The sequence below is a fragment of the Phaethon aethereus genome (genome assembly GCF_964289735.1).
Source record: "Phaethon aethereus genome assembly, chromosome: 1".
NCBI classification, from domain to species: Eukaryota; Metazoa; Chordata; class Aves; order Phaethontiformes; family Phaethontidae; genus Phaethon; species Phaethon aethereus.
The window spans coordinates 119,632,023-119,648,909 of record NC_138575.1 but is presented as its reverse complement, the minus strand read 5'-3'; the positions used below and the strand labels follow the sequence as shown (position 1 = coordinate 119,648,909).

General features: G+C 38.6%; 1 protein-coding gene across 1 annotated transcript in view; it reads right to left on the bottom strand.

Annotated features, from left to right (window-relative positions):
- Nucleotides 1–16,887, bottom strand: part of TTC3 (tetratricopeptide repeat domain 3) — a gene marked incomplete at its 5' end in the record, with an annotated part of 66,721 nt that overhangs the window by 40,832 nt on the left and 9,002 nt on the right. Inside the window, 9 exons of the mRNA XM_082004742.1 lie at nt 1,083–1,137; nt 4,691–4,814; nt 5,915–5,963; nt 6,097–6,259; nt 6,954–7,008; nt 11,632–11,694; nt 13,715–13,809; nt 14,595–14,680; nt 15,657–15,780. Of these exons, the coding sequence (XP_081860868.1) occupies nt 1,083–1,137; nt 4,691–4,814; nt 5,915–5,963; nt 6,097–6,259; nt 6,954–7,008; nt 11,632–11,694; nt 13,715–13,809; nt 14,595–14,680; nt 15,657–15,780 (814 nt within the window). The remainder of the gene's footprint in view (nt 1–1,082; nt 1,138–4,690; nt 4,815–5,914; nt 5,964–6,096; nt 6,260–6,953; nt 7,009–11,631; nt 11,695–13,714; nt 13,810–14,594; nt 14,681–15,656; nt 15,781–16,887) is intronic.

Here is a 16,887-nt window from a genome sequence, read left to right as displayed (position 1 = left end):
CGAATACATCCTTTATTTCTTCAACATGTTTGCATACGTCCAAAGTGCAAAACAGCAAGATCACTTCTCCTACTGCTGATTTTAAAATAATATTTTGTAATATATATTCACTGGCTTCCTAAAAATCAAATTTTGAAGTGCTCTGCACTTTGGCACCAATTCAGCTAAGTATTTAAGTATGCTAAGTCCAAAGAACAATATGGCTGGGCACCAAGGACTTCAGACTGTAGCTTGGTCAAGACTAGAAGGACCCACCGCCAACTTCAGAACACAGCGTGAGCATGCCGCTGGTCCAGATCCAGTAGCAGTATTCCATACAAACATTATAAATAATGGGATTTATTTCTGAATGTCAGGGAAATATCTTATTCTTTCTTTGTTACAGCAGGTTTAGCAGGTGATAAAAAACCAAACAAAATTCACAAAAAGATTTCACGCTGAAGATAAGAACTCCTTGCACTTAACTTTCACCACAGAAAAGTTAACTCTGGCACTGTGGGAGTTTCAGGGGGTGGGAGTTCTCTCTATAAAGGGTTGCGTTTTTTTTTCATTCATTAAAAAAAGCCAAAAAAGCCCATGAACAAGAAGTCCCACCAACTTACACCTCTTAAAGTTGGTAGCTACAGATCCACTCTGACAAACCTCAACCACTTTGTGGCCTTCATCCTCTCTAACCACAGGATTATTTTCTTAAGGACCTATATGGAGCTTTTAGTAATCACAAAGTAATTAAGAATATTGAAACTACCCACACACTTCTCTTAAATTTAGATCCTTTTAGATCCTATACTGGTCTCAGGAGGGAAAGCATTTCTAGCCTGTGACTCAGCATCCTACTTTTTAGTTCCAGTTTCAATTCTGAATTCATCCATATAAAGTAGATTCAAACTACAAAAGCATGAAGGAAAGAAGAGAGAAATACAGAAGAAAAGTAGCTAAGTAACTGCACACTAACAAAAAAGAAGTGAAACATGATAGCTTACTGTTGTGAAAATACTACTAGATACACTTTTGCTTACTAATAACATCAATGACAAGGGAATAACCGACTCGGAATTGATAAATAGCAAAAATGAACTCACTTGGTGGAAACTCTGGAGACCAACCTCTGCTTTCTGTTCTTTGGATGTCAGTCACCTAATGACAAATACGTTAGTTTGGTTTACACAGATAACAAAAAACAAATACATATTACTCACTAACGGTAAACAAAGAAAAAACCTAAACCACTAAAATTTAAACACAGAAATCACAATGGTAATACAGTATATTATGTCCCCAATCAAGGGGTAAAGAAAAATAATTTCATTAATTAAAGTGTATTTGTACACTTATATTTTTCCCCCCCCAAACTCACATCAATTTATATTACCTAAAAGTCTGACAAATACTTGCCTTTTTTGCAGTAGTGCTTGTCCTGAAGGAAGATAAATTTACACAGACCTACATTATGAAGATTTTTATAGCATACAAGCAGGTGAAAGTTTTCATAAGATAGTCAAAAATCTTTAAGCGCTTCTTGTGTGTTCTATAGATCGCTTTCTTTTTCAACAAGTTCTAACCTTCATTTCCTTCCCTTTGCCCTTGTACATTGGTTTCATTTTCCCCACTAACAAGTCATCTTTTTTTGCTGCCCCAACCCGCCTGTGAAACATGAAAGTTTTTTCACATGTGCACATTAAAGTTGATTTGACCTTGCTAGTAGATTCACATTATTTATCATCTTGCTTTCTGTATTACATAGCTTATTTATAACATACTTTACAGGCTAAAGTAAAGCAAACAATCAGAATACTGATGGTAAAGACAAAAGGTACAAACGTTTCTTTTAAATTAGTAATTAGTGTGAAAGAGAAGAGCTGTCTGTAAGCAAACTGGAGATGGATTATTAAAATTTTAATTTCATGCTGTTACAGCAGAACTGTAACAGTCCGCATGCATCTAACAAAGCAAACCACCCAAGGAAATTTATGCACAGGAATGGTTTACAGGCTTCCCATGATACAGGGCATGAGACAGGCACTAAGACAGCAACAGCTGGGAAATTCCACTGACATCTACTAGCAAAACCCACCTAAAACAAGGTAAGCACCAACAAAATCCCCCAGCTTTCAATTTTTTGGGGGTGTGTGGTTCGTTGGGTTTTTTTTAAGGAATAAAAACATATGTACTGGGTTTGGCTGGGATGGTTAATTTTCCTCATAACAGCTTGTATGGTGCTGTGTTTTGGATTTGTCATTAAAACCGTGTTGATAACACAGGGATGTTTTAGGTATTGCTGAGCAGCGCTTGCATAACGTCAAGGCCTTTTCTGTTTCGCACGCTGCCCTGCCAGCGAGTGGGTTGGGGTGCACGACAAGTTGGGAGGAGACACTAGCACAGGTTGCCCAGAGAGGCGGTAGATGCCCCATCCCTGGAAATATTCAAGGTCAGGTTGGACGGGGCTCTGAGCAACCTGATCTAGTTGAAGATGTCCCTGCTCATTGCAGGGGGTTGGACTGGATGGCCTTTAAAGGTCCCTTCCAGCCCAAACTATTCTATGATTATATGACACAGCCAGGACAGCTGACCTCAACTGACTAAAGGGATATTCCCAGACCATATGATGTTGTATGCAGCAATATAAGCTGGAGGAAGAAGGAGAACAGTGGGGGAAGTCCTGAGTTATGTCATCTGTCTTCCCAAGTAGAGGAAGAACATTGGTTAAATAGTTATCTTTAACTGGATTGTATTTAAAACTGAGGTTTTTGTGGTTCTCAAATATCTCTTAATATCATTAAGCGTGATGCAGCTCTGCTTTCCTGGAAATAGCTAAACAACTGCCTGGAAGTAGTGAATGAATTTTTTATTTTGCTTTGCTTGTGTGTGCAGCTTTTGCTTTGCCTTTTAAACTGTCTTTATCCCAACCCACAAGTTTTCTCACTTTTACCATTATGATTTCCTCCCCCATCCTGCTGAGGGGAGGGAGCAAGCAGCTGCGTGGGGCTGAGCTGCCTACCATGGTTAAACCATGACAACATAGTATGCCATTGCACTTTCAACAATTAAGAAACCTTCTAAAAGGCAGAATTAGAGGCTTTTGTTGATTGATTTCTTTGGTTACCCTCTACTAAGATGTATCCTTAATTTAATTATTTTTCAGGAACAAAACTCAACGATGAACAGAGGACAAAGTTTACTCTATTAAGCTTCTGTGATGGATGCACTCGATAACTTGACCAAACTAGTCGTAGTTTGGTTCAGGCTCTGAAGGAGGTAAAGGCCTAGGCCATAACCAGGCCATGAACTTCTCTGGTTCCAACCCGCTCTTTGAAAACCCACACAGGGACAGGGTGACACAGTAAGCTTTGATTTATATGAGCTTGGAAACCGGAACATCGATCATACGATTACCACAAAGAACAGATGGTTCTTCCAAAACTAATTTGGTCAAGGAACAAAAGAAGGTGTGGATACAAGGAGTCTTGTGCTACCTTTTCCGTCACACGTAGTTTCACTACAGGCCACCCACTTTATTCCATAAATATGACAGCCTGCGTGAGCTTTTTTTGAGCTCTCCCACCTAAGTATCTGGTAGCATAGCAGTGATCTCCCCTTGAGTTGGGACACCTCTCAAGGTTACTCCTTGAGGCTGAGAGACCCCTTACCAACTGCAGATCTTTGTTAAATGACCTACATCGCACATAACCTTGTATCACAGGGCATTAAGATCTTGGATTGGTAACTTTGAATCATTACATCCTCTGTGTGGTGAAGCAATAGATTGAACCTTGCCATCAGACTTTGTTAAGCCTCACTTTTACAACATCTTACTTCAATAAAACCACTTTTGTTGCTACCTTTGTCAGTGGTTCTTTAAGCAGTCTAAGTCTCCCCCGTGACAGCTTCACTTTGTCTTTTTAGTCTTCCTCAACAAAAAAGTTAACAGAAGTAATGTAATAGAATATTTCTGCTTGTAAACTCTTTTAAATTGAAAGAATGAATCTAAAGAATTACAAAGGACTACTAAATAACACAAGTACATCTCACATTTTAGCACTGTACTACACTTGTTTTAAACTGAAGTTTAAAGCTGAAGAGATATTTGAGAACCACAAAAACCTCAGTTTTAAATACAATCCAGTTAAAGATAACTATTTAACCAATGTTCTTCCTGCACGAAAGAAATCTGTTTACAGAGCATGAAAATAATGGTCTATAACCATGTGACCTTAACGTCACAACATCAGTGCAAAACCATGCTCCAGCAGAGCAAAAGCCCTGTATATGAATTAACTTTGGCTAAAGCATCTTCCACTGAGCTCCATTACACCAGTATGCATTAACTGAATCCTCTCCTAATACCAAAGGCAAGCCCACATCTGAATGCACATTGACAGGCAGGACTGGACAGTCAATTAAATCAGACACAACTTCCGTCACACTTTCAATAAGCCCGAAGAGACCCCTCTGCTCCTCATAACCTCCGCCTCCTCATTCAAGCAACCACCTCCCACCTCCTTTTAAATTCAAAATTCTGAACATAGATTTGGTACAAATATTACAGGAAAAGTGCACTTGACTGAGAAAGTACACAATTATTAAAACACAGTGGCTGCAAAATTTCAGCCACACCGTTAAATAACACATTACGGGACAATGAAAATCAACACACTGTTAGACTTCTAAGGCCAGCTGTACCATAACTTACCCTGGTATCATGTTTTTGATGACAATGATGATCTTTAGAATCAGACTGTGTGCTCTTTCTGTCTTTTTCTGTTTCTTTTTGTTCTTGAAAGGTTATTAAATGAGATTCTGAAGAACTGCAGTCTCTGATACATAAAAAGAAAGAACCCTAGTCCTTCCAATGTTGATGTCTTTTCCCCATCACACACCATACATGTATCATGAAAAAAATGAAGACGAATACAAGAAGTCTACCCCTCATAGAAATGTAATGCTGTGAGCATATTTAAAGGATTTGATCAAACAGCCATTTTTTATACCTTCAAATTGCACAGTCCAAGGCTATGCAAAAATATAACAACAAAAAAAGTGCAGAGTTTTCTATAAAAGGGACAGGAACTGAATTAGTGCACATTTACTTTTTTCAAAATAAAGAAATAATAATGGTAATTAATTAAAAAAATCAATCTTGCCCAAGGACGCATCTTATTTGTGCAATATAGAAGGGAAAGAAACTTAAGTTCCTCCAGAATTTTCAGGTTTACAAAAAGCTGCTTAGTAGTTTACTTACTGTACTGGTTTTGAATTACTACAAATAGACTAATAAAAAAAAAAAACCAGAAAGATCTTTCAGAAGAATGTTTAATACAAAAGTTACAGCATATATCGTAACTTAGCTGAATCTGTGAATCTGCAATCTCTCTTACTCTCTCTGAGCAAGGAAAAAGCACAGAATACATGTGGCAAAACCAGGTTCCTACGAATTAGGATGCACATTCATTTTCACCCTTGCCAAAATGCATTTCCTAGCACTCAGTTCCTCAAATCAGCTTAATCTCCTAGAGAACTTTATATAGCAAAGTTAACACTTTGGGTATGATTGGGTGGGTATGATTGCACTGACATTTTCAGACACTAAATTTCCTCAAGAGCAAAGAACTTCAAGTTTGAAGGACAAGAAACATGAAAATGTAACTGTTTCCCGTTTTTTCCAACATGGGTAAAACTTAATGCTGAAGGAAACAGCTTGGAAATGGAACACATCTCAACATAGCTTATTTATTTCCCAAAAGTCCTCTTTACTCCTAGGCTGCACTCTGGTTGCAGTTCTGATAAATTTATTCCTTCCATTTTTATTTACTGATAGGTAACAAAATTTAAGCAATAACTACACTATGCATTATTTAAATCTTATACTAAGCATTGCTAATTAAAAAAAAAAAAGTCAAACTTGATACTTGCTTACTTTTTCTCAAGAAGCAACTTCTTTGATTTCTGTTTATGTTGTTTAATACCTACAGAAAATTATACAGGAAAAGGGAAAAAGAAAAAAGAAAAAAAAAAAGGAATTATCTAGTTTCAAAGGAAAGTTACCAATGAAGGAATTTTGCTATATTCAAGGCAGATCTTAAAATCAGAAAAGGTTACCATTGATTTCTTCTAAGGTCTTCTTTAACTTGTCATTTTGTTGAATAAGATCCTTAAGTCCATCAAGAATGTTTTTGCATAGTTCCTGAGCTCTCTCATTAGCTTCCAAAGCCAGTTCGTGTTCCCCCAGTAAAGACAGTGCCTTACAGAAGTGGTAGTGACCCTACATGGACATAAGTTTGAACTTCAGGTGCTTATTCACACAAGTAAGAAAACAATTTATATCTAAAACAGCTGCAGTAGACAATACAAAGTAAAATTTAACATACTCAAAAGTTATCTACTCCACCTGTTTCAGGTCAAATGATGAATAATCAAAGTTTCCAACTAAAGATAACTCACTGGGAGTAACATCTAGCCTCTGGCTTTGGAAAAAGAGCAAATTAACTTTTTCCGCTAATCTCAACTACTACTCTGCAAATTTGTAACTATCCCTTATCTACTGTTCTTTAAGCCAAGGATACTGGGAAATACACGTTGGTCATTAATCAGGATTTTTTTAGTATAAGGACTACATATATTCTTTTTAAAATATTGTGATAACATAGCTACACACAACAATGCAATAAATGTTTTCTTCTGTCTTTACATATGCAGAACACCATGTAAGAACACTTGCGAGCATGTCAAAATAACATTTTTTTATATAAAAATACAAGCAATATTGTATGTACCCAGCTGACTGAAGCAGAATTCTTAGTCCACAAGGTACTGTGTTCATTCTACTGTCATTAGTGCTAAACGCAGATGAGAAAATGTCACATCTACCTGGGTCAAATCTCTAATCAAGACTCTGGTTTCTTATGTTGGTTTACAGTGCCAACAAAAGACAATTTTGAAACGTATATGAAACTAACCTTTGGCCAACTAGGCTTCAAAATAGTGGCTCTTTTTCCATCAGCAAGGGCTCTCCTTAGAGAAGGGAAGGGAAAAAGAGAGGTATTTATTATTTATACAACAGAAAAATGTACAGACCACATGTACAAGGCTCTATAAAAATACAAAGTGAGTAAAAGAACAGTTCATTCACCTGTGTAAAGGCATGATCAGATAATACTTCTTAGCTGAAACTTACTTGGGTTAAAATGTTACAGTTTCAACTATTTCACCCATCAGATATTTATTCCCTCCCTCTATTAGGTTTTCCAGCATTTCTGCATATGTACCTACCCCTTAACTGGATTCTAACAAAATGTTCCTTTATGTGTAAGAAACTTACAACTTTAGGACTATAGATTAGATTATGCTTCAAGAGATATTAGATTGATATTAGATTTTAGTTATCTTGACCAAATACAACCAGAGCTGCTTCAACAGGAATGGAGTATGCTCTCAGCCTGCTCCTTGTACAGCCCCAACCCAGGGCTGGTTTAAAACCCAGCCAAGTTAATCAAGTAGAGACAGTTTAAACAAAAGATGATTAATTAATAAAATGCAGGTGCTTTATTAAAGAGACTGTAGAATATGGAAACTGCTTGCTTTAACTAAGTTTTTAATAGAACATCTTGAGGTCTTTCTCAGAATTATGCAAGGCGAAGATTAGTGGAAGAGGCAATGAAGAAGATGATGATCCGAGGATGACCCTGAAACTGAAATAAGAATTGGAACTAGAAAAGAAGAATTCGGCTGAGACAGGGGATTGTGGTGGACTGTAATAAATGATGAAGTTTGGAGAACTGAAAGGCTGAGTGGAAATTTACAAAGACTTTGGACTTTAGGTAATGGGTAACAGTAACTCCCACAAAACTCCCTACGACTGAAGCCTGAAGAACATGCCCAGCTGACTTTTTATATGCAAGGTGTCGCAGAATAACCAGAATTACAGTTTTGGTCAGGTCAGAAGAGAAGCAGACTATCCCTACAGCTACAGGAGAGAACACAGAGCAGCAGCAACTGCCTCTGCTGAAACCAACACTGCCCAAAGCAGGCAGTTACAGAGTTTATACACCTTTGGGATATACTACTCATTCTTCACTGAACTACAGCTACATGTCAGGATGTAGTAAATTACAACAAAGAGCGGTCACACATTGATTATTTCAGATGAGGAAGCTTACAAATAACTCACTCCTTCGATAGCTGGGTCATGCTGACTCAGTGAGAAAGATGCCTGCAGCGAGACATAACTTGAGAGGCCTGTGTTAACAATTTTACCTCCACAAAAGGAAGGAATATGGAAAAACAACCCCTCTTTTTCACATGAAAGTGTTGATAAATTGCCTAGTGACCACCACTATTTTTTGTAACCATTATAGCAGAAAAGCTGGTACAGAGGGATCTGAAAGAGGAGAATGAAATGATGCTCTGCCGTAATGAAAGCTGTACACTAAAGAAAAGCCCAAGAGAGACAATAATTTCAAGACAAAGAGCATGTTTTACACAACAAAATTCTTCAGATATTTCAGGAAGAATTAATTCAAAGAAATGAAAGCAGGGTAGAACAAAAAAAATTCCCCCCCCCAAATTACAGAAACCCCAGGTAGTAATGGCAGAATTTAGAGATGCAGCAATACATTTAAGGAAAGTAGTAATAAAAAAAAAAGAAAAACCACACACAGCAGAACTAGTGATTAGGATGGGAGAAATGCCACCATGTTCACACTGCAAAGGAAGCAAACACAGGAAAAAAATGCTTGAGTAACGGACAAGATAGTGGGGTATAGAACCTCAAGATACCAAGATATTAAAAAAGCAGTTGAAAAGATTAGAAGAAACTTGAAGCACTCGTCTTGTTCTCTAGCGTGTGCTGTGATGCTTTGTTCTCACCCGCCCAGTCCTTCCTCCAGCGCCACCTTTCGACAGCCGGGTGCAGTGCTAGGAACGTTGCCCCGAGCACTGTCACACCATCGCGACACAAGGCTGAGCTGCCCTGAAAGGTCCTGTCCCTTATCAAAGCCTGGGAGGGAACGTGACCAGTGCCTCTCATGAGGCTCTGAAAACAGGAGGAAGACATGTGCCTCGGATAAAGCCACAAACTCTCCAGCAGATTATCTGGAAAACACTATGTAACCGCATAGTCCTGTAATACCAGCATTGCCATCGCCAACAGCCGGCCATAAGCTCTGTACTGAGTGTGCAAAACGTCAGGACTGAGGCTTCTAGGTCCTGCTCAGCCTGAATTGCAGCTTCACCTGCCTGCAGCTTTCTTTTACTTGCTTTAACTGTGACATCAATTTCTCTAGACTGGATGTCTATGGCTAATTTGTGCTAGTTTTGTTTATCTTTGTGTGGTACTATAGATTTAGATGGAGTAACTACTTGTTACTAGTATTTATACAGAAGGAGGTATTTATGACGCCAAAATGATCATGTCCTGTAAAGAAATACAGCCTGATATGACAGCAGAGGCCTTGAGAAGGAGAATGCAACAAAGGAGTACAGGCACAGGCTGACAAGAGATGGGGCACAGGCTTGGCACTGGAGACCCCATGGCAACAAACAATTCACCAATAGTCAGTAAAAGACACGCCAAATCTGGACAAACAGACTTCAGGAAAGAAAAGGTAATATCCATAATACTCACTTGTGCGAGTCATCCCACCATGTTTCCATGATGGCAACTATATCATAGTTTTGCTGCTGCACAATGGCTTCCAGATCCTCCCGTTTGTTTGCCCGTGCTGCATGCATTGGTGTAGATGCACTTCAGTTGGGCTATTGATCCCACTACCTTTTTTGGTGAGAAGCCCTCATTCCTACATGACCATTCTCAGGTGCTTCTGTGGTTTCTAACACATCAATAAGCCTTACATATTTGCTGCCACATGATCTCCATCCCCTGCCTCCACTGAGATGGCAGACCAAAGGACCTCGATAGCACAGTATTCCTCAAACACTGGCGTGCTGCCCCCAGGCTTATCTCTAGTGAGCCTGGTTTTCACCCTTTCCTCCTTCAAATCTAGTTTAAAGCTCTTTCAATGAGCCCCACTAACTCCTGCGCATAGAACCTTTTCCCCCTTTGAGACAGGTGTACCCCATCCGTTGTCAGCAGATCTCGCGTCATGTAAACTGACCCATGATCAAAAAACCCAAAATTCTGCCAGTGACACCCGTCATGGAGCCAGGTATTGATCTGCTTGGTCTTCCTGTTTCTTCCCTCACCATTCCAACTGGAATGATAAAGCAGAACACTGCTTGTGCTCATGATCCCTGGCCCTGAAGTCTCTCTTGATTGCCCTCGAACTTCCTATTGCAAGATCATCACTGCCTACCTGAAAAATCAATAACGGATAATAATCTGAGGGCCGTACCAGGATAAGAAGCTTTTCCCTCACATCCTTAATCTGGGCCCCAGGGAAGCAGCAGACTTCCCTAAGAAGTGGGTCTGGTCTGGATATAGGGCCTTTTGTTCCCTTTAGAAGGGGGTCTCCTATGACCTGTCTTTCTTTACGGAAGTAGGGTGTAGGCCAACTTAACCTCCAAGCTGGATGAAGCATTGTCCTCATTATTGCTTGGTTCCACCTGCAGAGCCTCATACCTATTATGCCAGGGCACCTGGGAAGTTGGGATAGTCACAGAGGAGACGCACCTGCTGCGCCAGGCAGGAACTTGTCACCATTGCCCCCTATCCCTTGAGTCACTGTGTTCAGCCAGGCGGAGAGAGGAGAGGGAATCCTGTGTATCTTGTCTCCTGTCTGTCTGTTGGGTCTGTCCCAGGGAAGGTTGAGTGCAATTCCAGTAGTCCATCTCTCTCTCGAACACTCCCTGATACTTCTCAACCTACCCACCTCCTCCAGGAGCTCTGTCTCTAAGTGGATGAGCTCCTCTGCCTGGGCACACCTCCCACAGCTGTGCTCACTGCCGCTCTCTGGTACTGGCATAAGAGCAGGGCACAGCCTGCAGCCTGACACAGGGGTGGCAGCGCGCTCCCGTCGGAGCCCTGTCTGGGAAGCTGCGTCAGCCATGGTGGGTGCAGAGCTTAGAGGCCATGGCTTTCTCTGCTGGGTGGGTACCACTGCTCCCTGGCCAAGCTGGCAGTACCCACCCTGAGGAGCAGTGGAGGTATGAGCATAACACCAGGAAAATGGGCAGAGGCTAAGGATCTTGTGGGTAGCAATTTTAATTACAATGTTATTATTTATTTTTGTTTCAACAATTAGATCTGGACTAAGAACAATTGGACTCTTAAGACTTCAATTATACTAACAATAAATTCTTGGGTTGGCTTTACATAAAAGGTATACATCCACCTTGCTCATAAACAAGATTTTTAGCTTAACAACTGGCTTAAGGCAAATAACCCCCATACCCACACCAATCTCTTCTTCAAGAGGTTTAATAAAAATCACAATACTCACTGGTAATGAGGTTTTTTGTTTTCCTGTTGTATAACCTTCCCTCCCAATTTTAAATGGTATTACATACTGCTAACAGATACAGCTACTATTATTCATTTTTCTTAATATCAGTTTTATGAGGTAGTAACATCACAATTACTATATACTTGTTTTAAAAATATTATTTTTCTAAGTATATTGCCAATTTTTAACTGCAGATCACTACAACATTTCAAATTACAAAAAAGGGGTTACTTACTTGTACTGCCTTGTGAGAATTAAACAAAGAGCTCGGTTTCCGTACAGAAGATGATTTGCAGGGCTTAAAAAAATAAATATGGAAAGTTAGTAACATACATTAATTTTGAAAATCTTAAAGGGGGGAAAAAAGTAAGTTTTCACAATAATTGTCTGCAAGCAGTCTAGCACCAACAATTATATACAAGTTTCCTAGAATAGTCCCACTGATTTACAAGTTAAATCACTGAGAATATTAGTTTTAATTATGTAATAATTTTTAAGATTTGGCCCACTAATGCAACTTCCAACCAAATCATTCTCAGCCTCTTTAAAAAAAAAAAAAAAAAAAAGCAGAGCGAGATTTAAACTCCTTTCCCAACTCACTTGACTCTGACAAACATATCAAAGCACACTTCAAATGGTGCAAAGACACGGTGAGTATGTTCCCTACAATCTCACACACATCTCTTTTGTTTAAAAATAGGGGGTGGGGGGACGCACATGACAAAAAACAAAACAAAACAATGAAAAAAAGGCAAAAAAAGGTGTGAAGCACAGAAAAGCTAGCTCAACTATCACATACATCCCATTTTCTTTTGTTCTGGAATTCCTAATTTTGAGACCTAATTAAATCAAACATGTCATGAACACTTCTGGATCTACAACTCCTGGGTCTACAACTTTTTCATAACCCTCTGCCTGACTGGGCAGACTAAGCAGCAGTTCTAAAGCATTGCCCTCAACGTCCCTAACTGAGAAGGAGAGGGGGGAAATCGGTGTATGTAATCCAGCAACCACTTGAAAGCAAGGGGAGCATGCAGCTAGTTAGGGAAGGAGTGTGACAATGAAGCTGATGAAAGTCAGCTTACACTGGGTGAATGAGAAAGAGAAGACAGCACACAGAGCAGATGAAGGATTCCCTAGCTGCTAGACATCACTGAGCTACCCTTCGCCTTCCAGCAAGGTCTTAAGGACAAAGAACAATTTCTAACAAATAGCTGTAACAACAGCTCAGCTCTACAGCCCCTGGAAACCATGAGACTTCCTTTGCTCTTTCCAAGCCACGGGATTTCCTTTGCTCTTTCACTGAATTCTGCTCCTCCCTCCCCCTCATCAACTATCTTGAGCGAAGCCTTCTCAGCCTGGTCCATCATCTCACGTACACTCACTTAACCAAAGTCAGCCTACCCAACTTTTTGAGGAGGATAAAATCAGCTTGAATTTGTGATTGAAATGTATCCTACTATGTGACATAAATACAAAGCAAGATATGAGCAAAGTGGTAATCCTTTCAACTGCACAATTATAAAGTTACAGACTTCAAAATGAAAAAAATAAAACAGTTTGCCCCATCAATTTTTTATGGAAGGTGGGCCTTCAATTTCACCATATTTCATAGACACCAGAACTTCTAAAAGCAGCATTTGCATGACTACAGCACAAGTAGCAATTACACCAAACCAGCATCCTGTAGCTAGTTCACATTACATGCAGACTACAGGAAGGGGGCAAATGCTCTATATGCATAGGACATAAATTCTCACTTAATCTCTGTCTCCCTGCTCCTTTAGAAAGGAAAAGTCTCCAAAGCCTTTCAGAAAATTACTTTTTCTAAGTCTTGTTTAATTTCTTCCCAAAGAAAATTAAGACTGTTACATACAGAGTTGCCAAAAACAGATACTTAAAAATAAATGTTTGATCTTGTTTACTAGTTCTGCATCATAGCTGAGATGATAAGTACTTGCAACAGTTGGTCATACTGTTCCACTGGAAGAATATTTAGGAGGGACGATACCAAAAGTGTCTGCTCACACCAAACAACTTATTTCGTTTCCGATTTACTATAGTCACTGTTAGTCATTTTAGATGAGCTTTAAACCCTAACAGAACTTCTGGGGCAGTAAAAGTGCAAACAACCACTAGTAACAAGAAATAACATAAAGTTAAAAAACTGTGTTACGTGGTGCTTTTTTTTTTTTTTTAAATTAGGTGTCATTTGGCCTCTGAGAGGCTCATTCAAAACTATACAAAATCAGAGTAAAATCTAAATAAACTGAATACATATGACATAACACAATCTGCTTAACCAGTTTAGTTCTTACCAAAACTCTATGGCTTTAGTATATGACATTATAGCACAATCAAAGTTTCCTTGGGAAAATTCCTCATTTCCTTTCTGCTTCATAGATTCACTGTTCTGTGAAATCAAGAAAAAACAATTTGGCAACCACTGTAGTTAAACTCAGTTGCAATGAGAAGTAAAGAAAACATTTGACAAGAGGCAGCTAAGTTTTTATGCTAAAAACAGAATACATATGCATTATTAGTTGTAATTTAATACTTCTAATTCATTGCAATTAATAAGCTTAAAAGTGTACAAATTTAAGTGTTATGCAGGCAAGAAGTCAATGAACAATAAAAAGCAGGACTAACTCAGAAGGTCTCCTGAGTTCCATAATATTGTTGGCATCAAAAGCAAGCATGGGTCAAAATAGCAAAGTAGGCTGGTACAGCACAGCTCAACCAGTTCCCTACTCAGTACCTTTCAGCATAGCTCCTAAAAGACAGAATTGTAGCAAGGAAGACTCAGGAATTAACCAGACTCCCGTAGGAAAAGAAAAAAACAACCTCTACAATTAAAGGAGCACATGGCAAAGAATTTGAAAGCATCTTATTTCTGTGTCAGAAGGATCAAGTCGAACAATCTTTTATCAATATTAACTGCATTTCCTTGAGTTTTTTGAGGGGATGAGGAAGGGAACACTCTCCAATGTACACTGGCAACATAAGCAAATAAAGTTCTGCTTACTAGGCCAGGATCTCTAAGGTGACTATTTATGTCAGGACAATTACTCATTCAGCCTCTTGAAACCTTTACCTTTGATCATTTGGTCATTTTTATAATCTTTGATCATAAAAAACCAACCCAAAAATAACAACAAAAAAAGAAAAGCACAAACACATTCTGATATCTTCTCTCACCTTCCTACAGTTTTCACAGGTCACAGCTTTAAATTCTTCAACTAAATTACAATCTTCCAAAGCAACTTTAGTAATATAACGTTTGCCTGCAGACAAAATCAGAAAAATACAGCGGGTGAAGAAGTTACCAAAGAGAAGAAATAGGGTTTATCTCCTGCTGCTAAGAATTATGCCCTGTTTTCTGACTAGAAGCAAAATTTGACATACCAACTAAATAATAGAAACAAATTAAGCAACTGAAATGGTCAAAAGGAATCATTTATTATTGGATAAGCCCAAAACAACTGGCTGCAGATTATCAAACATTTAAGCACTTGCCTAATTTCAAGCAATCAAGTGAAATTCAATTGTATTTTAAAGAAATTTGCATTTTAAAGATTTGTAAAGATTTGTATTTTAAAGAACTTTAAGTACTTTCAGTACTTAACTATAAAAAGATTCTTCTCCTCACATGGGAATTCTGTTTCTACCACACTGTTACTTACTGCAACAGCTGAGTTAGAATGCATATATGCAAAAAGTGAGACCAGAATACAAGCCATTTAACACACGTCAAAAATAGCAGGCCCTGGAGCTTTTTGTAATTTCAGCAGAAATTATGCTGATAGTGTTAATATCTTATGGTAACTTCCATGAGCTACATAAGCCAATTTTTGAAATATGACTAACATCTCAGTTAATATTTTAATAAAATCCTCTGATAAACATTTAAGAGAAAGACTCAAACAATATTTTGGGCAAGTTTCAACTTAACCCTAAGTTAAAGGAATAAAGGGTGCACATACAGCCCATAATGGACACCAAAGTGAAAAAATTTTCTGAACTGCTGTTCAGAAAGAGCATGTGCATCATAAATACAATCCACATACAGAGATTCAAAGAAGAATTGGCTGGTTCAAAGAAACAAAAAACAAGAAAAAAACCACACCACCACCACCACTATTTTTCCAGTCACTCTTCCAGTCACTTCCAGAGTAATGAAATAATACAAACATTAACTGTCATAACTACAACAGAGGTGACTTTCCTCACTATTGTTTCTGCAAAAGTGTTCATACTTACATTCAGCAAAGAAAATTTCAAGATAGATCCAGCCAAAATCGCCAAGTTTCTCCAGCCTCTGCAGAATACTGACATCGCCTGTGTATCTGACCCAATCAAGTGCATCCCCAACATCAAAGACACCCTATTTCAATTGAAGAAAAGGAAAATAAAGAAAAAAATAGTAACTAAATTCTATACAAAGCAAAGTCCTAAAACAAAAACAAACACCACAAACCAAGAGCTCACTGGCAATATAGTGGAAGCATTCCATGTAAATATAACAAACAATACTACTGTAGCACTTACACTATGCACATATTCCTGATTTGTTAGCTTTTGAAATAGGCAACAGCTCAGAAATATAAGTATCTGGGTAAATACAGCACAGCACAATACAACATATTTACAAAATGAAAACAGACATTCTTTCAAGAGGAGACAGGGAAGACATTCAAATTATAGAATTTGATTTAAAAACTTTTATTGATGACTGCACACAAAATTGCTTCAGTGTGAAGTGACAAGCCTGATTAAAAAAAAAAAAACAACATAACATTCTCCAGGCTGGTAGACATACAGGCCAGAGCTAAGACTTAATTCCATAAATTCCCTTCTTCTCAAACTAAATTTAAATTGTTTGAGCTGCAGAGCTTTATTTGAAGGAGAAGGATTGAGTGAAGAATGCCAGTTGCCTGGGACACTCCCACATGATCTGGGCCTACAGATCTTGAAAAACAATTTAAACACCCACATGACTAAGACAAATATCACTAAAAATACAGGAACTGGGTTATCCAGCAGTAGCATACAGTTGTACCTATTCTGCTTCTCCTATTGCTGCTGTCAGCTATGATAGTGTCTTCTAACTTCAATGTTTTTATTTTATCTTTTGCAGTTAACCTACAGAAGGCAACAGAAACTAGAACGTGGGAAAAAAAGTGACAAACACAGGAAAACTGAGATGTTCACAGTCCAGAGTTTACTACCTGAACAATGTAATGAGTGTAGTTCTACTGTACACTAAGTTTGATAATGAAGATGGATCAGCAGGTTTTCAAACCACACCCTTACTCAGACATTCACAATCCTTCAGAATGTATCAGTAGCACTAATTGAGAATATCATAAAAGATTTCCAGTTGTCTCCAAAGAGGAGCACTTTTGCACCATTTCAGGGATCAAGCTTAGCTCTACTTGTAGCCCCATCATACAGCGAGTTTGCAAGGCCACAGGGGTGCAAATGGTTGGGC